The sequence below is a fragment of the Rhinolophus sinicus genome, chromosome 2 (genome assembly GCF_057876585.1).
Source record: "Rhinolophus sinicus isolate RSI-liver-muscle chromosome 2, RSI-T2T, whole genome shotgun sequence".
Taxonomy (NCBI): Eukaryota; Metazoa; Chordata; class Mammalia; order Chiroptera; family Rhinolophidae; genus Rhinolophus; species Rhinolophus sinicus.
The window spans coordinates 138001628-138027752 of NC_142502.1; the positions used below are offsets into that span (position 1 = coordinate 138001628).

At 52.3% G+C, this 26125-nt stretch overlaps 3 protein-coding genes and 1 long non-coding RNA gene across 5 annotated transcripts in view; 2 read left to right on the top strand and 2 right to left on the bottom strand.

The window, feature by feature from the left end:
• Nucleotides 1-157: 157 nt before the first annotated feature.
• PRADC1 (protease associated domain containing 1) lies at nucleotides 158-4520 on the top strand. Of its 2 annotated transcripts, XM_088796092.1 has the most exons (6): nucleotides 179-316; nucleotides 2042-2414; nucleotides 2618-2718; nucleotides 3188-3297; nucleotides 3563-3730; nucleotides 3955-4520. In XM_088796092.1, the coding sequence occupies exons 2-6, from the start codon at nucleotides 2381-2383 to the stop codon at nucleotides 4073-4075; spliced, it is 534 nt and encodes a 177-aa protein (XP_088652218.1). In that variant the 5' UTR covers nucleotides 179-316; nucleotides 2042-2380; the 3' UTR covers nucleotides 4076-4520. The 2 variants fall into 2 exon arrangements, with proteins under 2 accessions (XP_019568413.1, XP_088652218.1); XM_019712854.3 differs by lacking the exon at nucleotides 2042-2414 and having other exon boundaries at nucleotides 158-316.
• A 438-nt stretch (nucleotides 4521-4958) lies between these two features.
• On the bottom strand, nucleotides 4959-16871 carry SMYD5 (SMYD family member 5). Its single transcript, XM_019712850.3, has 13 exons — nucleotides 16720-16871; nucleotides 12754-12862; nucleotides 11871-12010; nucleotides 11296-11417; nucleotides 10848-10917; nucleotides 10124-10228; nucleotides 9234-9296; nucleotides 8945-9015; nucleotides 8534-8640; nucleotides 8118-8174; nucleotides 7221-7315; nucleotides 6494-6564; nucleotides 4959-6395 (listed from the first exon to the last, which is right to left on the bottom strand). The coding sequence occupies exons 1-13, from the start codon at nucleotides 16813-16815 to the stop codon at nucleotides 6251-6253; spliced, it is 1251 nt and encodes a 416-aa protein (XP_019568409.2). The 5' UTR covers nucleotides 16816-16871; the 3' UTR covers nucleotides 4959-6250.
• Nucleotides 16872-17893: 1022 nt separating this feature from the next.
• Nucleotides 17894-26125, top strand: part of LOC141571565 (uncharacterized) — a 41567-nt gene continuing 33335 nt past the window's right edge. The window contains exon 1 of the long non-coding RNA XR_012496403.2: nucleotides 17894-18116. This is a non-coding gene — a long non-coding RNA (uncharacterized LOC141571565). The remainder of the gene's footprint in view (nucleotides 18117-26125) is intronic.
• Nucleotides 18098-24353, bottom strand: NOTO (notochord homeobox). Its single transcript, XM_019712842.3, has 3 exons — nucleotides 23656-24353; nucleotides 20902-21116; nucleotides 18098-19166 (listed from the first exon to the last, which is right to left on the bottom strand). The coding sequence occupies exons 1-3, from the start codon at nucleotides 24041-24043 to the stop codon at nucleotides 19008-19010; spliced, it is 762 nt and encodes a 253-aa protein (XP_019568401.3). The 5' UTR covers nucleotides 24044-24353; the 3' UTR covers nucleotides 18098-19007.

Here is a 26125-nt window from a genome sequence, read left to right on the forward strand (position 1 = left end):
GGCCAGTCAGCCCTCGACCCCACTTTTCTTGACCAATAGGAAGTGGGCTAAGGCGCAGAGGCGGAAAGTGTGGCTACATGAGCAGGCATTGGAGCCAATCAGCGTGGACCTCGTTCCCATCCGCCAACCAGCAGCGAGATCGGGTCTGGGGGCGGGAGGCCGGAGCAGCTGTCAGGCTGAAGTCCGGCGAGCAACGCGCGGCGGGGCGGCTGGAGGAAGTGTGGCGCCCGGCCCGGCCGGGCCCTGGAGATGGTCCTCGGCGCCGCGGGCTGGTGTTGTCTCGTGCTGTGGCTCCCCGCATGCGTCGCGGCCCACGGTGAGTGGCAATGGGCGGGGCTGTGCTGCAGGACGGGGCGGGCCATCAGGCTTGCGCACGGCTCGGGCGGGGGCCACGGGTCACCTTGGGGACCCCGCGAGTTCGGGACATGGCAGGTCTGGGGATGGGCAGCTGGAGTGGGTGGGTGCTGGTCCTAAGGGACTTGAGCTGGGCGCAGCCTGAATCTGGGCTCTGAGTCCTCATCCCTCCACGTCAAAGCAAGACTCTCCCCTGCCCTTACTAACGCCTACCCAGATGGCTGAGGGAGCGACCAAAGGAGGAACAAGGGACAAGTAGAGATAGAAAAGCTGGAAATATGTATGTGAGCACTCACATAACATTTACCGGGAACACACATTCCTGCACGTGGGCTCCCACACTACAGGATCACAGAAACATATACAGCCACACACATGTCTACCACGCTTAATTTAGATTACCACAGATCGGCATATGCAAAGGCCAGGCAAGGGTGTGTGAGGAGGGGGAGTTTAGTGGTAATCTAGGAAGGCTTCCTGGGGGTGTATTTGTATCTGATGGGACGTTCTCACTGCCAAGATAAAAGAAAACAAACGGCTGAATAGCCCAGTGCCAAGGCAGTTGAGCTCTGCCTGGTGGCTATGATTTGGGCAGTAGACGAGAGAACTGAAGCCACAATCAGTCCTAACCCTGGCACACAGTAGTGATTTCCAGGTTTGTCGATTGACTAACGGACCTGTGGCAGCAGCTTCCACCCTTCCACATTCTTCAGTCTCTCTGGACTCAGGAAACCAGGGACTCAAGTCTGAGTGAAACATTACCCTTTGGTGCTGAAGAGAAGTTCCCACACCCCAGGAAAATCTGGTTCTGGCAATTCCCTTCTTCAGTGCCGTGGAGCTGGAAATAGTTGTTATTCATTCAACAACCTTTCTTGCATACCCACTATATCCTAGCCACTATGTTAAGTAATGTGCATACAGCATTGAATGAAGCTACAAACTTATCCTTGCCCTGGTGAAGACAGACAGTAAACAAAAAATTATGAATACTGTATAATTGCAAATTATGTTGAAAGTGTCAATGGAGAAAAAATACATTTTGAATGGGCATAAAGGGAGGGCAGTCATAGGGCAGGTTTCTCTGAGAAAGTGACATTTAAGCTATGACTTAACAGATGAGTAGGAGTGATTCAGGTAAAGAGGGGAGAGGTGGGTGAGGTGAGAGTAGAAAGCCATCCAGAGAGAGGGAACAGCTTCCAAGAAGACTCAGAGAAGTGAAGAAAGTGAAAGGAGGCCAGTGTAGCTTGCAGAGGAAGGAGAAGATGAGATTGGAGTAGCAGCCAAGGGTCAGATGGAGCAGGGTCTCACAGGCCATAATTAAAAGTTTATAGATTTTTAAGTCCAAACGAAAGTCATTGAAGGTTATTGCAGTCATGGGAGTGGTGACATGGTCGTATTTGCTTTAAGATGTTTTAAGAAGACCCTTGGCTGTTGTTTGGAGAATGGACCTTAGGGAGAAAGAATGGAGGAAAACAGACCAGCCAGGACAAGAAATGATAGTGGTGAACTAGGACAATGGCAGTGGGACCAGAGAGTCAACTTTTTTTTCTTTTAATAAATTTTATTGGGGAATATTGGGGGCAGTGTGTTTCTCTAGGGCTCATCAGCTCCAAGTTGTCGTTCAATCTAGTTGTGGAGGGCGCAGCTCAGCTCCAAGTCCAGTCACTGTTTTCAATCTTGGTTGCAGGGGGCGCAGCCCACAATCCCATGTGGGAATTGAACCGGCAACCTTGTTGTTGAGAGCTCACACTCTAACTGAGCCATCCAGCCGCCCCTCCGGAAGCTCAGCGGCAGCTCGTTGTCTTCAATCTAGTTGTGGAGGGCGCAGCTCACTGGCCAATGTGGGAATCGAACCAGCAACCCTGTTGTTCCGAGTTCGCGCTCTAACCAACTGAGCCATCCGACCGACCGCCGAATCAACTTTTAAGTTTTAGTGAGAACTGTTTTGTACCCAGACTACCACACCTCCACCTTGAAACTCTCAGGTCCGCTTCAAAGCAAAGATGGATTAATCCTCTGAGAGATAATGCTAGAGCTCTCAGTCTTCCTGGCTCACCTGTGTAAGCAGCAACAGCAGCTATCTCAGGGGTTACTAACTCTGTCTGCATCAACTTTTGCCTCCCCAGGGCAGGGACCATCTCTGGAGGATCCACTTCGCTGAAGCTGGGTCCCTGGGTGAAGAAGCTGGGTGCACACTATAGCCAGCCCAGCTGAAGACACAGGGTCTATGGAGACTTCTCACCTGTACTCTTTTGTTTTTCAGGCTTACGTATCCATGATTATTTGTACTTCCAAGTGCTGAGTCCTGGGGACATTCGATACATTTTCACAGCTACACCTGCAAAGGACTTTGGTGGTATCTTTGTAAGTTCAGGGAAGGCCCCTCGTCTCTGATCCTGTCTCCATCTTTCCCCCACTAACCTGAGGTGACCCTCTCATCCCTTCAACCAATAACCTGCGTGCTGGGACAGGGAAAGGGAGCAGAATCCAGTTCTGCCTTCCAGGGGTTGCCGTGTAGGAAAGAAGGGCTTCCCGCTACTTTCCTGGGCATAACACAGACCATGGAGGGACGAGCTGTCTTTGGGAACATGAACTGGTGAAAAACCAAGAGCCCTGTTAGTTCTACCTCTGAAATCATGTGACTTAAGGCAAGTTACTGCCCCTCTGGGTCCAGACCAACTCCCGTCTGGAAAGGCAGGGTGGGGTAGGACAACTGGATAAGCCTAGCACACAGAAATCACTCCACACCTTATGAGCTGATCGGATGGGACTGTCAGCCGGTCCTAAAGCACGTACATCTCCTCACCCTCTAACCTGTCTAAATGTCTTCCAGCACACAAGGTATGAGCAGATTCACCTTGTCCCTGCGGAACCTTCAGAGGCCTGTGGAGAACTCAGCAACGGTTTCTTCATCCAGGACCAGATCGCTCTGGTGGAGAGGGGGTGAGGAGCGGCACAAGGGGAGAGCAGGCGTAGGGTAGATTCTGAGATCAGTGGTGGTGGTGGTGATGCTTTGAAATTGTTTTTAAATAATTCATCATTTTCAGGATCTTTAAGAAATGTCTTAAGATGATCCATGCCTTTTGGCCACTTACGAGCCTTTATTAAAAATGATCCGTAGTCCTTCTTTCTTCCTCCTAGGGTGATGCCTGCGGGAGGGGTAGCTTGGCCCCTGCCGTTCCTTTGGTCTCATCATCACCTCTTCCAGGGGCTGCTCCTTCCTCTCCAAGACCCGGGTGGTCCAGGAGCATGGCGGGCGGGCAGTGATCATCTCTGACAACGCGGTTGACAATGACAGCTTCTACGTGGAGATGATCCAGGACAGTACCCGGCGGACGGCGGACATCCCCGCCCTCTTCCTGCTCGGCCGAGATGGGTGAGGGCTCCTTGTTCCTGGTTGTGTCAGCACCAGGCTGGTGCCATGACTCGGGGAGGTCAAGGGCAATCACCAATCCCTTCCCACAAGCCTCATCTTGGGGCGCCCTGGTCGGAGGGCCCCAAAAGTCCTTGGGCTTGGTAACTCCCAGAGTGCTGGGGACAGTGGGGCATGATGGGGTGCTGAGAAAGTGACCGCCAGCACCTCTCTTCATGCCCTCCCAGCTACATGATCCGCCGCTCCCTGGAACAGCATGGGCTGCCGTGGGCCGTCATTTCCATCCCCGTCAATGTCACCAGCATCCCCACCTTTGAGCTGCTGCAGCCGCCCTGGACCTTCTGGTAGAAGAGTTGGTCCCACCTTCTAGCCATAAGTAACTCTGGGCTGGGAAGGGGAAATTCAGGAATTCTGCTGTTTGGGACTTGGGGATAGCATCTGGGGACAGGTGGAGCCACACAGAGGAAGGAGGCTTGGGCCTTGGCTAGGCTAAGGGAAGCCACTCCACTGCTGTCATTTCCCCAGGGCCCCCAGGGTGTCTCATGCTATGGGAAGAGGCAAGAGCCAGGCCCCAGGGATTCTTGGCTAAAACCTGGAATAAAAGGGGCTAAAGGCAGATGGCCTGAGAGCCATCTGTGACCTGTCACATCCCACCTGGCTCTGGCCTCCCCCACCCAGGGTCTCCTCAGTGACCTCCACAGCAGTTGCTGGAGTGGTTTGAGGAGCTGGCATTTGAGGACTTAATAAACCCTCACTGACTTTTTAGCAATAAAGCCTCTCATCAGGGTTGTAACTGTGTCCTAGATAAACAGCACACGGGGTGGGAGGGGTCTTCACACTCCCTCATCTGGTCCCATACCCTGTGCTGAGGGGACGACATTGAGGCCCAGAGAGCATAAATGACTTGCCTAGAGTCCTTTCGGACCAGTGCTAATCTTGGATACCAACACAGCCTCCTGTGTAAGGTCTCAGGAGCTTTAGCTCCCTAAGGAGAAGACTCACCTTGCTGCCTGGTGCTGGGGGTCCACAGTGGATCATGGAAGACCCTTGCCCTGGGGCTTTAGAAACATTAGCACAGCAGAATAGATGAGACCAGAGATGAGCCCCACCTGGGGAGCTGAGCTCCTACCTCCTGCCATTCCCTGGTCCCCTACGCGCCTTTGCACCACCTGTGACTGCTACATGCCCCAGCAGCTTGTCAAGTCATTCTCCACCAAGCAATCCTGCAAAGGCCTGTCACCACTCACATTTTATTGAGAACAGTGGGGCAGCGGGGGTGAGAGGGGATGCTTGTGAAGGAGTAAGAACCCAATGGGCCTGACGGGCAGGCTCCACCTGACTCATGAGCCAGGAAAAGGCCTGTGGGGCAGGCACCTGCCTTCCTGGGATCCCTCAGCAGGTCTCCCAGGGAAGGTATGCAGAAAGGAACTGCGAGTGATGGGTTATAATTCCCACAGCACCCCACACAAGTGAGTGGTAGTGCCAATATGAGGCTGGGCGACACAGTCAGGGCTAGTCTCCGAGCATCTAGCCCAGGTCCTCTAGGTTTCTGGAAGACTTCAGTGTTCCTCTGTGGAGACCCTAAAGATGAAGACAGGCCAGGAGAGCCCCTCACTGCCCCATGTTCAGCTGGTCCCAAGGAAGACTCCAGAGCATCCTAATGTAAGGAGCACAGGCCTGTCACCCCCAGGTCTCAACCATGCCGCTCGAGTCCTCAATGGGAAGAAGGTATGAGGAAGGGGTGATGAGCCCCCACACGCCCCTCCTGAGGGAGGGAGAGGCCTCTTCCATACCCCATGGGGCCAGCCGCTGTGCCAGGGCCTGAGAGGCAAGGCACAAGGTACAGAGATTCTGGAGTTTGGGGAAGGGGTTAAGTTCTACTCCCCCAGATGTCCAAATGGCAGGAGTAGGAAGGTGGGGAGAGGGAAGTTATCCCCCTGGTTCAGTGTTCCCCAGCAGAGAGCCTTACAGAAGGTGCTCTGGAGGCCCCGTTCTTCCTTCCTGCCTCTCCCAGCTGTGCTAGTGGTCAGGCAGTTGCCTTATCAGCTAGTGGTGGGAGGTGGGGAAGAAGGTGAAGGTGTCTCTCTCTCCTTTCTTCTTCAGTGAAGTAAGGCTGCCCTCAGATTGCCACTTTGCTACCCCCTCCATAGCAAGTAAGAGGGGTGAAGCCTCAAGTGGATGGGTAAGCGTGGCCATCGGGCCCAGGGGAAGAAACTGTTAGGCCCTGACCTTGGTTCCAGCTGCTCATACTCTAGAGTGGAGTCCTTCAGGGGAAGGCCAGTTCTGAGAGGCTCAGTGACAGCGCAGAGCCTGAGCCACTCAGCAGCAGTGTCCAGAGGACGAAGTCTGGTGGGGGATGGGGGACCTAGGGTCCAGCCTTTGTCCTACCCTCCAGCAGACACAGAGCTGGAATTGGGGGAAGCAGGCAAGGGGAGTGGGGCGCTCCTTCCAAACCTCTTCTTTGGGGGAAGGCCCCCGTCTCCAGCAGGGTCTGGGGTAGGGCCCCTTCCAGGCAGGGAGACATCACACATCAGTCATCTCATCCCCCAGCTCTGCATCTTCCGGCTCTCCTTCCTCTTCCTCGTCGTCGTCCTCCTCTGAGGTCACGTTAGGTTCATCAGCCTCTGCCAGGCATTTGGGGCAGGAACAGACAAACAGATAGTTCTCCCTGCAGGGGGTGGGGGGATAGCAGTGAGGGTGAAGTCAGGCAGCCACCAGGATGGAGGACCCCAGAGCCCAGGTGCCCACCACAGTCCCAGCTGGCACCTGAGAATCTTGTGGCGGCTGTGGCGGCTACGCTCCCGCTGACAGCAGTCTAAGTAGCTGATACAGATTTCCTGGAGAGCAGACGAGAAGTGGGGTCTGACGGTCTGTGCTCTATTAAATGGGAGTAGGGATTCCCCAACCACTGCCCCAACCCCAGGGGCCTGAGTTGCCCTTCGGCGAAGGGGTGGGCTGCCCGGACCCATTCCCAGGCCCTCAGCAAGCAGGCCCCTCTGAGGCTCTAACAGTCTGCATGTGAGACAGAGGGGACTGCAGTTAGCCGCAGGCCACTGTTAAAAGCAGTCAAGGGCCAAGGTCTGAGGCTGGGTTCAGAGGTTACCTTGATGCGATGCTACCTGCCCTGGAAGAAAAATTCAACCAGGCTCTGTACACTGTGCTAACAGTCAGGACCCCAAACCCACACTAGCACCCTACCGCCCAAGCCATCTCCTTTCTCAGAAGCTTCAGATTTGTTGATCAAAAGGTGGCTAAGGACGAGAACCTGGCATACAGCTGTCTCCCAAACACTGCTCTGAGGCTTTCTGGAGTTACTTTTTGAAGTGGAGTAGGGTTAGAGCATACCCATGGGCAAAAGACTCATGGCCTTGGGCACTGGGATTCAACTCAACAGCCTGAACTTGGGGCTCTAGCCACTGCTGCCCCCAATCTCTAGGGAGAACTTGCAAGGCCCACTGCTCCCGCCCTGCCCCCCAGCTCCCAGCCCCCTCACCTCTCCTGGCTTAATATCCTCCAGGGCGGTGACATGCAAAAGGAAGTTGTTTTCTGGGAAGGAGGTCTCTGCATTGGGGACACAGCTGTGGTTGCCTAGGCCATGAGAGGCAGGTAATGAGGATTCTTGATTAATAAAAGTAACAGCCTCAACTCTGCAGAGCACTAGGTCCCATCCTTCCTTGTTCTCTGATCCCTGCTAGGGCTGCACAGGTCCTGGAATTCAGGTTTCCTGTGCAGCGCTCTTTCCTGAAGAGCAGAGCACAGGCACAAATACAGGTCCGCGTCACGCCCTCTCCCACCGTCACGGCTGCCCGCTTTCCTCCTTACCCGTCACCCTGAGTTTCAGCTGTGTTCCCAGAGTGTCGCAAAGGGAGGGCAGGGCTATGAAAGGGCTGCCCACGCCAGACCACTAACTCAGTCCTGTCTGCCTCTGAGAGCCTGCTATGGGAGGGTAGTGGTCCTGGAGCCTGGGAGGAGGCTGGATGTAGAACAGACAATAGTCTGAGCTGACTACTCCTCCCCATCAGGTGGTGATGAGACCGCCTGGCAGCCTGAGCTCCCTCCTCCCAGGATGCTGAAGGTCTCCCAGGCTCCCCTGACACTCCTCTGCCAAATCTCACAGGGCAGTGGTGGTGCAAGGCCCATGCTTCCATCTATGATTATGCCAGAGCACAGGGCCTGGCCCACTGGAAGGTTTTATATAGAAACATATATTAAGGCATAAACAGCCCATAAATGAATGAATGGAACACTGATGGACTGAAAGGCCCAGAGGAATCTCCACGGAAGCTCAGACCTAACGCCACTCCGACTCAACCCTACCTGCCTAGAAAGGGCCAACCAAAAGGGGTGAACTGTGGCTGCGAGGCCACCCCTGCTCAAGGCCAGAACTCACAGCAGCTCTGAAGCACAAAGAGGCCAGATCCTTCACAGTTAAGAAACTCGCCAGTAGCTGTAAGACAGAATATGCAGATGTTATGATACCCATTTTACAGGGAAAAGGAAAGTAGGTTTACAAGGACAGGCACTGGCTCACTGTCCCACCACCCTACCATTTCTCCTGAACTTACACCTCTGAGGCACAAGCCTTGCTTTTCTATAAATGATCGCACCACGTTTGTTCAGCACGCCCCCACCCCCAGCATCAAGCCTCTGCATGGATCTCAGGGCCACTTTTCATCTGCGTGTCTTGTGCACAGATCCGAAGCGTCCCACAGGCATACAAGGATCACGTCCCCCACCACTCACTGGGGGAAGGCCGTGTCCACCATCTCCCTGGGGGTATGAAGGGGGTGTCTCCATGTCACCAACCTGCCTCGATGTCCTTGTACAGCTGGTCAATGAAGGCATCCAGCTGCTCGCGGTCCTGAGGCTTCAGCTCCAGCTCGTCACAGGCGTGGACCCACCGGCTCAGGGAGCTGCGGGTCCCAGGCAGCCGGGGTTGGGGAGGAGGAGGCCCGGCTCAAGGGCCTCTCCACCTCCAGGCAAGTTAATCCCATTTCTTTCTCCAGGGTATTCCCCAACAGACCAAGGCTCCCCAGGGCAGACTCCACCATCTCAGTCTTTCTGGTCCCCATCACCGGGTCCAGTCCAGCGCTCTGGACACAAAGTCACCCCCTACCCCTCCCTAATCCTGAAAGGAGCTGTGGCTGCCTTTCTCAGTCAATCTCCCCCTGAGCCCTGAGGGACAAGTCCAACATATCTGGAATAGTGTCTCCTAACCTGGTCCCAATTCCTTGGCCATTGGTCCCAATAAGAGCAAAGAGAGACCGGAATCCATCTGGAGTGAACCACTGTGGGGGAGAAAGACATGAGCAGTCAGGTTACAGCCACTTGATTTTCCTCCTGATCCAACTCTGTTCAGGAAGGCTTCCATGAATCAGTCCCATCCCAATTCCAGAAAACCAAGTCAGCTCTGGCTTAGCTGTCTTCGTAGAAGCTGCTGACTGCGCTGCTCCTGGAGAGCTGGAGTGACTGGGGAGGACATTGGTCCCACCTTCCCCACTCTCACCTGGCTGAGTGCTTCCTCATAAAGGGCCTCTGTGAAGAGTCTCCGCAGAAGTTCCAGCTGGCCCTGGTTTAGGGGAAGCAGGGAGAGACTTGCATCCCTGAGGATTTCCCATTAACACCCAGGCAGGGCCCAGAAGACTGTGGAAGGGCGGGAAGGAAAAGGGCCAGCTCTGCAGACTGAGCTTTCCCTGGGCAGAGGAAGGCCACGGAGTCCTTATCTCCAGAGAGCCATGGCAGTCCGTGGCCTGCTTCAATCCACAGTGGCAAGCCCCAAGTCCCTCCCTGCCTTCCAGCACTCCGACCAGCAGGCCCGAGGAAGCCTGGCTTGGAACATCAGCCCTTACCACCAGCCTCCAGGCTCCCCTACCCGGCCTCCAGACCAGCTTGCCTCTCCCCGTCCTCTCCTCAGCTTCGGTGCAGGAAGGCCCACCCCAGGTGCCTTTTCACACACTTATCCCCACCTTCAGGCAGCTCCTGTGTGGAAGGCTGCTGTCCTCAGTGAGATCTGTAATTCTCTGCCTGGGAGTGGACACTCGGTACATTAGCAGCTAAAATTCTCCTGTTTCACACTGCTTCCTGACGCTGTGGACCCCCACCCCTCCATTTTCCCTTATACCTGACTTGCCCACTGCTACCCTATCATGAGGTCCTGCCTCTCCACACCAGGACACCCAACCCCTCCTTCCTCTGTCATCACCCCACTTCCCAGTGTTAGGTCCACGTTAGGTCACAAAGTTAAATAGTGGCAGGAATGTAAGTCCTCTGAATAGATTTTTGGCCTCAGGTTCTAACTGCTTCCTGTGGCTGGGAAGGGACCAAATGTGGAGTTTCCCTCAGGTTGCCACAGAACATCCCAAGCTATTGGAGGGGAGCTCGTGGGTGAAGACCAACCTTGAATTTGTCCCCCAGGAGTTTGTGGACAATTTCTTCCTCCTCATTGGCCGTTTTATTGCAGAACTGGGAGAAGAGCCTGATCCAACGGTCCTTGTCCTTAGCCTGCAGTGAACAGATGTATTTCAGGGTCACGCTCCCACATGCCCATGTGTGCACTTGCAAACAGGGACTCACAGAAACCCACATCCTACTGCCACTCTCGCCATATGGGAGCGGCAGCTATGATTTAAAGCCATCAGGGAAATACCATCACACCTGACCTTCTCAGTAAACCCTTCCCCTGCCTAGGGACGTCCTCCCCACCCTAGGTATCTCCAAGCATCTTCCCAACTGGGGCCAAACTAGCCAATTTAACAACACTTGGAAAAACAGGAGAATGAGGCTGAGGAGCAACAATATTAATAGAAGAGGTTAGAATAGCTTCTCTTGCTGTATTTAAGAGACACAATCCTAAAAAAGGGGTGCTTAGAAATCAAATGCATGAATTGCTGCTACATAAGAAGTCCTCTCACAGATCAAAGACTAAGGCAAGGTGAGCCCAGACACCCCCTGCCAGATGTATGGTTAGCGACTCCTAAGGTTTGCATAGTAAGGAACTGTGCTTTGGGGAACCCAGGAGGAACTCTGCATCCAAGCCACAGTCTTGAGGTGAGGAGGAGACTGAGGCCACGGGCTGAATGAGGCTAGAGTCAGCTTCCCTAGGAGGGTCAGCTGGGCTCACCTGCTTCACTGTGGCCACCATCCGGGCCATCAACATGATGCTGGCAGTCTCAGGGGGGTAGTGAACACTCCTGGGGAGAAAGAAAAAGGTTTAGCCTAGAAACTCCCTCCTAAATAGCTAAGTTCAAGGAAGTCCAGTCTGATAGCCACAGAGAATCCTTCCTATCAACCCTATTTATAACCAAACAGAGCACGTCATTGGCAAGGGCTTGGGCAGGACGTCACATTCCTATGGACTTCAAGGAACTTTCTAGAAGTGTATAAAATGCCGAGGATGGTGGGACTGGCAGTTCAGACTAAAGCCAGGGACTTGGGTGACGTGACCTCTGTTTAACCCTAAGAATGGGGTAAGATCTGGGGAATGGTAACAAGAAAGATGGCTGCATCTGCTGAGCCTGGGCAGACAGGGAGAGAGGGGTAAAGGAAAGAAGAGCTGAAATGCCACCTACCTCCATGCCTCTTGCAGCTTATTGAGAGGATGCAGGGGGTCATCCTGGGAGGGGCCTGGGCACAGGGCACGATGGTACTGCTCAGCAGCTGCCAGCCGACATTCTGCGCTGCAGTACATCACCTGTTGGAAGGGGTGGCGGTCAGCACCCTAGGCTCTGGCCGCAGGGCGAGGCACACACGTCCCATGTGGTACCCACCTCCTCTAACTGCATTTCTCCCTCAAACAGCCCGAGCAGTAGCTCAGTGGTACTATGACATGAGAAAGCATCTGGTGCTCTGGGGGCATGTGAGGAGGCACCTAACCCAGGCTTGTAAAACCACGGGAAGGACAGAGAGCTTTGCAGGTAGAGGGGAAAGCTCCCCTAGGCTAGGAAGAGGGCAAGCTCCCACCAAGCCTATTTTCTAGATACTGGGACTGGAACAGGGAGGACGAAACTGGCACAGTGGCTGAGCCCTCCATGTCTTACCCTACACTATAGCTCTCAAGGGCCATGACCGGGGTGTCCTCGTTCCTGTCTCCCCACAGAGGACTTCAGCTAAGCCCCTTTCAGGTGCACTCCCCAAGGACACTCACCTGGCAGTGGGGACAGCTCTGGTGGAGGTCCTTCCGCACTGTGCATAGCTCAGGGTGAGGCAGCACCTGGCCGGGCTTCCCGGTCAGCCTCTGGGCATTCTCCTCTGCCTTCTCCAGTGCCCGCAGGCAATGGTCACAGGCTGGGGGAGGGAGCCAGACATGACAGTGTAAGTCTCTGAGAGCAGGGGCCATGTTTGTCCTTTTCACAGCAGTATCCGCAGGACCAGAATAATGCCAAGCACTTAGTAGGTGCTCAATAAATGTTTGGGACATGAGTGAATATGCTAAAGAATGGAATGCATGAATGAATTTCACATGCATTCAAAGGTAGATGATTCCCTCTTCCCCCTCTGAGGAGTCCCCACCCCTCTTTCTCAATGGGACTTAGTCTATAGGGCTCCCCTCCTTCCCCCAGACTGGGTTTTCCCCGCATTCTGGAGCCAAGTGATCCTCCTTCCACAGTTTGTCTCTGGACTAAGAAAAGTGTGTGAAAAAGCATGGGGCTGGCAAAGCTAAGGGCATCCCCTTGCTTCTGACTCCTAACACTGCCTTTTTTGACCAAGGGGCATGTGGCCTCCTCCGGGCAGAGGGCTCCACTTTGGCACAGAGCCCTTCAGCATGACAACCAGTCCCTTACACTAGACCTGAGTTCCACGCCAGGAAACACTTCGCTAGAGCCTCTCTCCTACAGCCTCACAGCCCCCTAAAGGCCTGAGATCAGACAGAGGTGTGGTTCTCAGGAGCGGTTCTCCGAGAGAAGACAGCCTTTCCTCCCAGCACCAGCCTTCCAGACACAGCTGCCGATGGAGATGTACGCAGCTGTCTTCCGCACTCAAAGGCAGCCGGGCCGAGGAGCCATGAGGAGTGGGCAAGGGGTGCGCACCTCGGTAGCGATAAAGGGCATTCCAGAGAAACTGCGCAGCCACCAGGGGCCGTTCTACGAAGATGGTCTCCCCCTTCCGGATCAGCTGTGTGGCAAATAGCCCCTTCCCCTAAGAGGGCAGAGAAGGAATAGAATGGCCATTAGAAGAGACAGAGTGCCGCCCAGACTCACCCCCATGTGCTCCGTCAGCAGAGGCCCCTGCCACAGGAGGGTCCATGGAGCTCGGTCAGCACCCCCGTAACTGCCTCCTCCTGGAAATGCAGTTCTGACCTACTTTGAGTCACACTTCCTTCAGCCTGTTCAGAGCAGAGGGCCTGGGATGGGGAGGGAGCCAACATATCAGCCATCTCAGACTACACAGAGGAGGAGAATTTTTCGATTGGCCAGAGCAGAGCCAAGGCTCAAAGCAGGCAGGGGCCTCTTGTACCAGGAGCTGGTAACAGTAGGGCAGTTTTCTCTGAGTCACCCACATGCCCCTCCAGGATCCTGGCAGTGCTGCTACTGCCCAGGGTTGCAAAGAAACCCTACACCAAGGGAAAGGGAGGCTTAGTTTGTGCCCTACTTCCCAGGTTGGCTGGGTACTCGCACAACCTAGCACAGTACCTCGCACCCAACAACTTCCAGGGGTTACTCTGAAAGGAATGACTACTCCTAGTACCAGTACGAATGCTAACTTGCTGTGAACCTTTGAGCCAAATGCTTCACTTCTTTGCATCTGTTTCCCACATGAAAAGTGAGTATTATAATAATACCTACCAGGTAGTTTCTAGGAGGCAGTGATATAGCACAGGTGAACGTGCCTCATGAGTCCTAGCTCCTTTCTACTCAAAGTGAGGGGACAGACTGGCAGCCTGGGCATCAGCTGGGAGACTGTTAGAAATGCAGAATCTCAGACCCCACCCCAGACCTGCTGAATCAGAAGCTATACTTTAACAATTCGCCCAAGTAACTCATATGCATGTTAAAATTTGAGAGGCAGTGTCTAGAACACCATACACCACATAAGGAACGAAGGAGAGAAAACAGTCACCGATGCCATCTCTCAGATGTGCAAAGGGATTTGGGAGACAACTTCAAACCCAGGCAAGTTATCGGCCCCACCGGGCACTTGCTCCCACTGTTCACTTAGAGAAGAGAGGTGGTGCCCCTGTAACACTGAACTGTCACAAAAAGGGAGCGAAAGAAAAATGATTGACACAGCCGTGAAATGTCCTGTCATGTGGCCTCCCGGGTAGCTCCGTATTTCCTTTTAGCATTGGCACTCTGGCTAGACAGGGGCACCTTCCAAAGTCAGAGAAGCAGGGAAGTGTGGACTAGGACAGGCCTTCAGCAACCCATGAGTCACAAATCTCAACCCTCTGCACAACTCTGGGAGCTCTAATAGACGGGCCAGCTGAACAAAACTGCTGAGCAAAGCTGTGGATGCATTTTTGTCTTTCCGGAAACCCCACCTCCACGCCTTGTAGCCCCTGGGACCCAGTCTAGCAAAATGAAAACTTGGCCTTCTGCTATTGGACAGAAAAGATATGAACAGGGCCCCACATTATCTGAGACAATCTCAAATCTCAATATTAGATATTGATCTTTTCCTAAAGGACCAAATGTGAAAAATATTTAGTAATCAAAACAAAGCGAAAAGAAGCAGAGCTATTCCTCTATGAAACTGCTCATCCCCAAAACATAAAAGTGTTTCAAGAAAAATAGCTCTTAATTCATATTTCCAAGAAGCTTGGAGAAAAGTGAACCAGAATGCAAAGGGCACAAACAGTGCAAAGATATGTCCAATTTGAAGAACAAGTTTTGTAAGATTATGCAAAACTCTAAGACTATGTAGAAACTTGTAAATCTTTATTAAATGATTTTACAAAAAATATAAATTACCAAAGCTGAATTCAAAAGTAGGAAAGCCTAGACAGACTACTAAACAGTGTTTCCTTCTATTAATAGCTGTGGTCCACCAGTATGGCACTCTGGTTGGCATCCACTGTATTTGGTTAGGTTTCTGTTGCGATTGGTCACATCCCTGGCATAATAGTTGGTGCACTTTTAAATAGCATTCCTGCTAGTATCTATAAAAGCAATAAAGTGGTCAACTATCCTACATGAGGCCACTAACCTATATGGTTTCATGGGTCAACTCTACCAAACTAAAGAATAATTCTCATGCTATTTAAACTACTCATTAACAGAAAAAAAAGTGTAAGGCTTCTCCATTTTACTAAAAAAATAAGCATAACTGATGTGGTAACCTGAGGAAAATAGCACAAAGAAAAAAATATCACAAACCAATCTCACTTGACAAATATGGATGCAAAAAGCCCACGATAATCTATCTTGTCACCCAGTCTGGTAGGAATGTGATTTTTCTCCAGCAGCAGATCAGGTGTAGTCATGGAGAGCTCATTCTTCCAGAGCTGGGGTTTTGATAGAAGGCGGGGACAGCACAAGTAGGGAAGAAGAGTGGCTGAAGTAATGAAGTGAGAGGGAAAAAGTGAAGAAAGGAGGGGGCCGAGAGATAGGAAGCTAAGCGAAGGTAAAGGTGAATATTTCTACATGCCAAGAGTGATGGAACTGAGACACCATCAAATTGTGAGCCAATCAAGAGTACTAGAGGTGGGTGGCCAGTTAGCTCAGTTGGTTAGAACATGGTGCTGATAACACCAAGGTTGCTGGTCCGATCCCCGCATGGGTCACTGTGAGCTTTGCACTCCTTAAAAAACAAACAAACAAACAACAACAAAAAACAAAGAGTATTAGAGAACATAGGATGGAGAGGTGAGAAGCTGAGGAGACCAAGGACGTAAAATTGATATTCTATGGAAGGAAAGGAATGCTCCAGATGCCTGTGGTGTAGAAAGAGGGCAATGGAAAATCGGGGTGGGAAACTGGATCAGTATGAAGATGCTGACAGCAGGGGACAGAAGACTAAAAGACTGGTATCTTGGCCAAGGACTAGAATACACACAGCCCCTACACAGGATAAATTACTCAACCTCACTAATAAACAAAGAAATGTAAATGAGAACAAAGCAATAACATTTTGCACGTGTCAATTGGCAAAGATAACTAGGAAAGAAAACACTCAGTGTTGGAGAGAACAAAAAGATGTGTGCACAGAAAATCAACTCCCAGACCTTGGACCTCAGGAATGAAAATAAGATATAACATAAGGGCCCATGAATATTTGGTTCAGGGAACTGTGGCCATCCCATGAAATAGACTATTACTCAGCTCTTAAAAATGAATACATAGAAATAGGTTTATTGATATGGATTTACTGCTGCATCAAAAAGCAGTTTCTAAAAACGCGATTTTAATATACACATATTTGAACAAGAATAGGATTATAAGTGAGTTTTACCCCCTCTTTCTTTACATGCATTTTCAATTTTCTTCTGCAACGAACTTTTAAAGAAAGGATAATAAAACGACAAAATCACGTCACTCTCCTGCTCAAACCTTTCAAATGCTCCCACGGGCTGCAGGCTCCCGTCCAAATTCCTCACCACTCCGAGGCCCTTCGTGAAGGGTCTTGGCCTCTCTCGTCATCCCCCATCCCAAATCTCACTTCGAAAGTTCCCTGAGGACCCAAGCTTTTTTATACCTCAGTTCCCTCTGCTCAGCGCCGCCCCGCCCAGCGCTCCCGGAGCCCAGCAAGTGTCCCCGAGCCTGGGCCCGGAGATCCGGGGGGCTCCCCCAGCCCCTCCTGCTGCAGCCGCATTCGGGCCGCCGGAGGGTGAACCCCGATTCCGCGGGAAGGGGACGCGCACTGAGATTCTGGAGGTCCACCGCGTGACGGCCCGCGGAGACAGCCAGGGACCAGGGAGCTCCCCGGCCGCGAGCAAGGGCCAGGCCGCAGCGTCCGCACGACAGAGGAGCCGCCAGACTCCAGGCATAGGGTCCGGTGGGCCTGCTTCTAAGTCCGGACTGGGTAGGAACTCCCGGCGGGATCCGCCCCGGTCTCACCTTGGAGCTGCTCACGAAGCGGACTTCCACGGCGGCTCGGGCCCGGCCCGCCACGCCCACGCAGAAGGAGAACACGTCGCACATGGAGGCCGCCATCTTGGGCGCGCCTCCGCCTTCTGACCTTTGACCAGACCCGACCCGAGAGCCACGCCCTCTGGCCCGGCTCCCGGCGTGTGTGTCCCGGAGTCTCTAAGATTTGACAAACCCGCGATTCCGAATTTGATCTACGTATGTTTAGGTGCATTGGATTCTTGACTGGGTGGAGCTGGACCTGACTTTGTGCTTTTATATCTGTACAGTTTTGCGTCTGTCTCCGTCTTCGCGGCCAGTCTGTACCTCTGTATTAGAGCCATTGTGCGTGTATAGTTTTGATGTGTGCAGCTGTGTACATGTTTGTGTGTCTGTCTGTTGTTGTCTCTGTCGATTCAGTGTCCGTCTTGCGTAGAAGGTCGTTGGACCCAGCCCAGGGGTAGGACAGCCGCAGGCCCAGTTACTCCTATCCTCACTGACCCTCAACCTGAAGGGAATGACTAGCCTGCGCCACAAAGTCGGGCTCAAGATTTCCCTTCTCCGTGGGCCCCTCTGGGAACGGAACAGACAGTCCTATGAATGATCAAGCTGCACTTGTGCCTGTCTCAGAGTCTTCAGTGGCTTAGGGACTTTGCAGCCTGGGGGGGGGGGGGGGGGGAAGGGACCCACTGTGGACCTCAGGTCTGAGGTCTCCTGAAATTGTGTGCAGAACTGAGTGTGCATATGTACGTTGTCCTGACAACAGGAGAAGGGCTGTTCTCTCATTCAGGACCCGGAACCTGAATGAGAGAAACCACTGACAGGACTGACCTGCATGTCTCCTTTCCTTGTCCTCCAATTGATTCTGTGTCCTTGAAAATGGACCCATGTCTGCCTCTGCTATGGTCTCATGGTGACATTTGGGGCTTGGGTAGAGTCCAGGAATTGCTGAATAGGTAACTGACTTGATTAAAAAAGAAAAACGTGAGCCAATTGTTCTTGGAAGAGGCCAGATGAGATTCAGCTGGGTTCCTTTGATTAATAGAGTTGACTTTGGATCCAGCATTAGAAAGAATTTCCCTGAAGATAGGGACAGAGAAGGGTTTTTGGAGGTGGATCCTGGCCTCCCTCAAGCCTTTGGCCCGTTGTCCAGGAGAGGATGGTCCACAGTCTTCGGGTTAGGTGGTTTTCCAGGGTCAACTTTGCTCCCCGCCTTTTCTCTCTCAGAAAACTCTAGAGCAGTGGGGACCGTGCCCTTTCTCACCACCAGGTGGCAGGGCAGGCCTCCTTCCACCAGCTCACATCAGCACCTCAGCAGAGGCCCACCCAGGAATGTGGAGTGCTAGAGAAATCAGCTCTGGAAAATGCTGTTGGCTGTCTTCACAGAGGTAAGCTATCAGCTAGGCTTCTTAAAGATAAACTCCTGGGAAGGAAACGGAACCATGAGTCAGAGTTGTGAAGCGGGGGAAATAACAAGTCTCTCATGAAAATACAGCAGAGTTTATAATAAAATGCCAACCTTGGCAAAGGCAGAGTCAAATTTCTCTATTCTGTATAAAAACGGAGTGTGTGTGTGGAGGGGGTCAGGGGAAGCTCTAGGCAGGTAGCTAGAGGGAAAGAGATGGTGGTCAGGGTAGCATGTCCGCTCCAAGGAGACATCTGGGCCTGAAGAGAGTGGTAACAGTTCAGACAAAACAAGAAAATGTTGGGGAACTCTGTGAGGGGAAGTGGGCTAAACAGTCTACCTTTCCCTCCTCTTTGCTGTTAGCTCCATCATCTCTGATGGGGAAGAGTCTTCTATCCCAGACATTGATTGAAGGAGGCCCTCTCTCTTCCACAGCCAGGCCAGGAAAAGATTAATCCCTGGAGAAGTCAGAGCTGGTGCAGGTACCCCTCCCCCAGGTGAAGGAGGCCTCTAGGCCTTAACAGTTGCTGCAGAGTTAGCACTGGGCCAGGCACACTGTAAATGCTTTACAAACGTCATCTTAGCTCTGGGAGGTCTAAGTTATCCACATACCCATTATACAGGTGAAGAAAAAAGGCTCAGAAGTTCAGTAATATGGCCAGGGACATAACTGCAGGCCAAAGTCTGTGCCCCTGACCTTTGCATTATTGCAGCTCCCAGGAGTCAATATAGAAAAGTTCTCAACAGTTCAGATTCTTCTGGTGCCCTTTGATCATGATGAGGCTCTGTCTTAAGATGTGGGGCAAGGAGGTCCAGTGGGTGGCTCCAGGAAGAGTTAGCCCAGATAGCCTGGGTCGAGTCTCCATCCCATTCCTCAGCTGTCTCCTCCTGACTCGGTGGCTTCTCTCTGGATTCCAGTGTCAGAGCTGCTGGAGGGCTCATCCGGGGAGGCAGCCATGGCAGACGTGGCTGGCGGTTTCAGCCTTTGCTGCTTCTGATACTTAACCCTGCGGTTTTGGAACCAGACCCTCACCTATAATTGGAGACAGTGCGCAGAGATCAGAATGTGACTAGCAGTTCCCACTGCTTCCCCTGTTCCACAGTACCCACTCCACACTGGCCAAAATTGTCTCTTCCTTCTAAGGGAAGTATCACCTCCAAAACATCCTTCCCAGTTGCCGTTCATTCATCCATTCATCCAACAAGTATTTATTGAGCTCCTATTATGCATTAGTCACTACCCGAGGTGGTAGTGATAAGTGGTGAGCAACAGAGACATGGTCCCTGCCCGCATGGAGCTCAGTCTAGTAGAGAGAAACTAGTAACAAACAAGCAAACGAACAAGTATCTAACCACAAATGGGGGCACGAACAGGGGTTTGAGCCTCCCTGAAGAACCAGCACTTAAGCCAAGGCTCAAAGGATGAGAGGCCAGCCTGTGGGGACAGAGAAAAGCAAGCCGAGCAGGGAATGACCTGTAGGAAGGCTCTGAGATAGAACCAAGCCTGGAGTATTTGAAAGCCAGAAAGGAGGAGGGTATCGCTGGCACATCTAAGAGTGAGAGGGGAAAGCGGAGGAAGGGAAAGTGGGAGAGGTCAGTGGGGGCAAGATCACCCAGGACCATGAAGGCCAGGGGTAAGGAGTGTCACCTTCAAAGCTTTTAAGTGGAATGTGACATCATCCTATTTACAGCTGGCTGCTGTGTGAAGAATGGATGAAAGTAGATGCAGGGAGGCTCTTGCAGTGATGCAGCAAGAGCTGGGGCTGATATGGGCTGGGGGCAATGGACAGAAATGAAGCAATTCCAGCTGTATTTTGGAGGTAGAGGTGACAAGACTTGCTGATAGATTGGAAGTGGGTGAGAAGGGGAAATCTAGGACGACGAGGTGTTTTGAGAAACTGGGTCGATGGTGGAGACACATGTGGGGAAAGGAACAGATTTACAGCGAAAAAAGTCAAGAATTGAGGTTTAGACATAAGTTTGAAATGCCTACCATATAAGACATCCAAGTGGAGACCTCAAGAAGATAGTCAGAAAAGGGGGTGGGGCTGAGATACAAATTTAGGAGTCATTGACTTATGGTTGGCATTTAAAACCAGGGGAATAGCTGGGGAGAAAAATTTGGTCACAAAGAGAAAATTAGCCTACAAAGGTAACAGAGAAGTGGGCAGAGCGCTGAGAGGAAAATCGAGAGAGTATGGTGTCTGGAACCCAAGAGAAGAGTGTGTTTCAATAAGAAAAGCGGTCAACTGTACTGACGGTTGGAGTAAGAAAGGAAAGCATCTTTTGACTTTGGCAACAGGGTGGTCATTTGAGACCTTAATGAGAAGTTTCAAAGGAACAGTAGGGAAAGAATTCCTATTGAAATGAGTTAAGGAGTGGATGGGAAGTGAAGACATAGACAGTGAACATACCCAGTTCTTGAGTTTGTCTGTGAAAAGAGCAGAGAAATGGTGCAGTAGCTGGAAGGGAATATGGGGGTAGAGGGAATGTTTATTTAGTTCCTTAAATACATACTTAATTTCACTGTCAGCTCCTTATTGAACATGGAAATATAAAGTTATAGATTCATATCGTGTATTGTTCCCATAATGTAATTTCAAATGGGGTTTTCTCATTCATACAGAGAGTATGCCAATAATTAGGCCTGTCTCCCCCTAACATGCTGACACAGAGGAAAAAGGCCCAAGTCTTCCTTCCAGCTACCATGCAGGGCCTTCCGAGGAGTAGCGTCTGTCCCCAGGTGCAGCCCGGGCCGCTGTTCATACCTGGTTCTCCGTAAGGTTGAGCCGGGCTGCCAGCTGGGATCTATGCTTCCCTACCAGATTGTGCTGTTTTGCAAACACTTTCTCCAACTCTTCCAGCTGCTCCAAGTTAAACATAGTTCGAACCCTCTTTTGGGGTCTTTCAGTGTCCTGAAGATCCTCCATTGGGGCCCAGTCTGGGGGAGCCCAGAGGCCTGGGCAGTGAGCCAGTTCCAAGCCTATGAGAGCAACCAGCAGGAGGGGGTTAGCCAGCATCCATCTATCCACCCATCTTGGAGGAGAGAGACCATGCTCACAGCTCCACTGCTCTGCCTTGCCCTTGGCCAGGGAACACAGCAAGAGGCAGAGTGGGAAGAGACTATGCAGAAAGAACAGAAAACAAACAAGCGGGACAGAAGGGACAATGTTGGGAGAACTCTGCCCCCACTATTCTCTAGCTCAGGGGCTTAACCTCTGACCCTGAGAGGAGTTGCCAAACCTCCATGTCTCCTTGCCCTCTGCTCCTTTCCTTGGCTACCTCAGGAAGCCCCACAGGATGCACAGAGAAGGGACCTGCAACGGTTCACCCTTTTTGTTCATTCAGCAAATACTGTTTGAAGGTCTACTATGTGTCAGCCATGTTCCAGGACAAAACAGAAAATCCCCATATAACAGTGTAGAAAAGGTTAAGTGTTGAGTATGTCAGAAAGCGATTAGTGCTAGTGAGAAGAATAAAGCAGGGAAGGACAGGGTGAGTGGGTGAGTGGGTGAGTGAGTGAGTGTGAGTGTGTGTGTGTGTGTGTGTGTGTGTGGATAGTTTGCACCTTTAAACAGGGTAGCTCCCTCACTGAGGTGACATTTGAACAGGGCCACTACATACAGCTTGCACCCAGCTGAGAGGGTAAGTACAGTCTGAAATTCTGCCCACTCTCGACAGGCCAGTTCTTGCCCCCTGACAAGGTGCTGTCTGTCTGGAGGAAGGGGTGCCTTTTACTGAGGCACACGAAGGTGCATTCGGCTCACCTAGGTGTGGGCCGGTGGAGACGGAGGTTTGTCCACCAGGGTCAGTATCTGAGTCATAACACAAAAAGAATGAGAAAGTGAGCCACTGGGCTGTCAGGGAAGGGTTGTTCCAGACAGGAACGGCAAGTGCAGCATTAAGACCCCTCAGCTCCCACTAGCCTTGGGGAAGCTCCAGGGCTGGCAGACAAACTGCCCCAATGAAGGGAGTGAGGCCATGACCATGGCCGCCCAGAACCCCAACCACTGGGCCCACCAGGCTTACCATAAGCATAAGCATAATAGCTAGAGAGGAGAAACAATCAGTGGGGCCTGATTTAAAAAGTTAGGGTACATCCTTACAATGAACCACTCTGCCATGTAAAGAAGATTTGTATGGATTGATATGGGAAAATCTCCACAATATATGGTCAAGTGAAAACAGTAAGGTACAGAGCAGTGTGTCTAGTAGGGGAGCTAGGTATGTGTGGGTGTATTCATGTATTAAATATGCATAAAACACTTATGGAAGAAGAAAGAAACGCGTCATTGGCTGCTTGTGGGGTGGGGGGAACTAGGTGGCTAAAGGTCAACCACTAACTAGTAGAGGAGACAGTTTTCCATATACCTTAGTAAACATTTTGACATTTGAACTGTGTGAATGTAAAACCTATGCAAAAACTAATTTGAAAACGAGACAACTTTAATATAGAGTCGTTAACTGCAATTCAGACCTCAGGTGTGTGGGAAGGTTAGAAAACCATGGCTTGGGTAATGGGCGAGGCTCCCAGCAGCAGTGGCATGAATTTGGATGGGGTTGGGAGCCTGGGGTTTCTCTCCAGCATGGGTGGGAGGAATGCCCAGCTGAAAGCAGTTGAGGAAATACAGGCTGGGGAAGCCCAGGGTGTACCATAGGAGCCAGGTACAGTTGTATTACAACAATCCTGGTGTGGGTTGATAAGGCTTGCACTAACTTTGCTCTTGTTTTCCTGGTGGAGACGTAGGGAAGCATGACCCAGAGAGCCAAAAATGGCAGAAGCTCTTGTAGGTGGATTAATGCTAGAGGAGAAAATGACCTCAACAGTTAAATTCTCGTTGGGATTTAAGTGCCTGCACTGCAGCGCCCTAAGGTACCATTCTGAGAGCGCTATAAGCAAGCCGGCTCAGAGCAGCTCAGCGTGGAGCATAAGCACACACACATGAGCAGTGGAGGCGGTATTGGGGTCTGGGAGTTTGCCAGACCCTAGCAACGCCCAGCTGAACAGCAAGCCCCACCAGTAGCATCTGCTTCTTCCAGCTAAGACAGGACCGTGGGCTCACGAGAGGTACTTTCGGGAAGAATCTGCCACCAAACATTATCCAAAGGGGATGTGGAAGGGAGCAAAGGATTCAATAAATCCCTTGTCAAGGACGCTGAGCCCAGGAGCAGGGCTGCGTCCCCTGTAGCCCCAGCGTTGGCCTTGGTAGCTTTCCGAGCCCCGCTCAGGCCCACCGGCACCGCCCGCTCTGCATCCACCCTCGCACACACCTTGTCCCGCCTCAGCTGCCTGTGGGGGAAACCTGGCGCCCACCCCGGGCTGGTCTCAGCGAGTCTCTCTCTAGGGCCTCAGTATCAACCGCAAGGTCAAGGGTCATACGTAGTGGTCCCTTCCCACTCCCACCCTGTGTGGTTCTCAAACTCAGGAACTTCTCCATCCTGTGCCCTCGGTCGTGGCTTCCACTCTTCAGCTACCCCGCCCGCTTCGCTTCCCTGGACGCGGGCGCCGGGGCATCTCGTACCTGTGACGCCCAGGCCTTGGAGGCCGCACAGGTGAGCCACTCGCAGCCCTAGCGCAGGGGGCTGAGTGCACCGCTGATAGAGCCCCACGCTTGGGTAGGCGGGCAGCCACGTCGCGGGGCACTCCCAGGGCAGAACCGGGGCGGGAGACCCGGAGGGAGCCGTCCAGAGGCCCGAGGCAGCGGAGGCGGAGACGGCCAGCCGGGAGGTGACGGGCGCCCAGGGCTGGGGCTTCGCGAGTATGGCTTCCACCGAGAAGGAGGATTCGAGGCGTCGGGGAGTGCGGGGAGTGTCCGGGCCGGCGGAGAAGCGCAGGAGCGAGGGGGACCGGGGCGCGGGGGAGCATCCTGAGCTCGGGGGCTGGACCAGAGCGCCCACCGGGCTGGGCATCGTGCGTCCCTGGCCGGGCCGCGCGCAGGGAGAGGAGCGCGAGAGGCGAGTGAGAACACTGCAAAAGGACAGGATCCGTCCCAACTGTCCGCGAGGGCTCTTAAATTTGGCTGAGCTGGACAGGGCGGGGCGAGCCGGCCTTTTCTTCCTGCAGCCAAGGCGGGGCCTCTGGCGCACGGCAGAGCCCCCCACCCTCCAAAGCCTGTGAGCTCCCCACGCCCGAGGCTGCGCTTCAGTCCCGGGAGAGTCAAGGTACGCGCAGCGCCAAGGAGCGCATCCCCCGCCCTTCTTCCTTATTTAAAAATGCCAATCCTGGTGCGGTCTGGGGAAGGACCCTGGGCTGTGGCTCGCTGGTGACCGTGGGCGAGCCCGTTAGGCCTCCGCTTATCCGCAGGCCGTCTTTGAAGCATAAGCATCAGCGCAGATCTTTAAATTTTTTTCATTTAATTTGAATATCTTATTTACAAGCACAGTGAAAAGTAAATTTCCCACACTGTCCCCCAGCCACTTACTTTCCCTGTCTGCTGACATCACTGTGTTTACCAACTTCTTTAGAAACTTTCCAGGAACTTTCTGCACCCACCTTACCTAGGTTCCACTGGAAAAATCCTTCCTATATCCAAAAAGGTGGAAGAGGGAAAACAGTAATGGTTTCAGATTAAGACTAATTTATTGCCAACGCACAGGAGTTGATGGCCTACAAGACTCCTCACCTTATGTAAGTGTTGGGCTGGCATTTACCTCTGTTTTACAGATGGATAATCAGCACTTACTAGCAGTTGTTCTTGGTTAAGCTACAAGTTCTTGCTTGCATTTCCTCACCTGTAAAATGGTGATAATAGTAGCTATTTCTTGGAGTGCCGTGCAGATTACATGACTAATGCATGTAAGGCATTCAGAATTGGCCTGTGCATTCTGTGATTGTGGGGCTCGGGGGAATTCCTGACTCCTAGGCTCCCATTGCATTCTGCCTCCCCAAATCAATTCCTGATATTGAAACTACTCAATCAGTTGCAGAGCGTTTCCATGTCATCATCAAGAGTTGTCACCTGTTTGGGACACAAACATGCCCCTTCTGCTCTGCCATGTAGAGGTGGGAGGAACCTTGCTGGGGTGGGCAGCTGCCTGCCCAGCCCCATTTTCCACTTCAACAAATATTGGCCTCCCCTTCTGAGCAGCTGGAGCAGGCAGCTTGACCGTGAGACTGTGAGTGAAATAATGGGCTAGTGGCCGGAGTGACCCAACTGGTCCTAGGTCTAGGCTTACTGTGTTGGGGCCAGGGGCTGCTGGGTCAGAGATGAGGGGACACCAACGAGAACCTGGGGAAAGGGATGTGACTGGGGTGCAAAATCGCGAGAGGGGCTCTGACTTACCTCAGGTAAGACCCAGTGGGAGTTGGAGGATTGTTTAAAGTTCTAGAGACCCTCCCCCAACCACCGCCTCCATAACTCCTAAATCCTACACATGCCACTCTGTTTCTCAACATGTTTCTTTTTGAGAATGTTTTCCTCTGAGAGGGAGGGGCTGTGCGACCTTCAGGACCTACCCAGAGAGCAGTGCCAAGATGCCCACAGCATGCCTTGTGAGGAGGGGCACAGGGGCCCACCTTTTGGGGCCCACAAAGACAGCAGTTCATGCTGTTAGGTGACAGTGGAACACTTTGACAGAAAATAGGGATTTAGGAATTGCACAAACCTGCCTTCATATCCCAGCTTTGTCTCTGAACATTTCAGTGGCTTCAGATAAGTAGCTTATTCACTCTAAGCCTCAATTTCTTGTAAAATGGGAATGATCTCTTAGGTGAGAAAATAATAATTACCTGATGGGATTGTTACAGACATTAAATGAGATTGTGCCTTTAGCTAAGTGGCAGCAATTATGGGGAGGAAAGAGGCTATTTACAACTGGTAGATGAGCTGAGCTAAGCTTCTTAATACAGTGCAGTGAGAGATAGGATGGGGCCAGATTTATAGAGCTAAGATAAAATGTCTGGTCTGTGTCCTTAATGCACTGAGACTCTCAATGGGTTAATCTGGCAGCAGTATGCACCCTGCAATCAGGGGAAGTTGACAAACAAGAAAA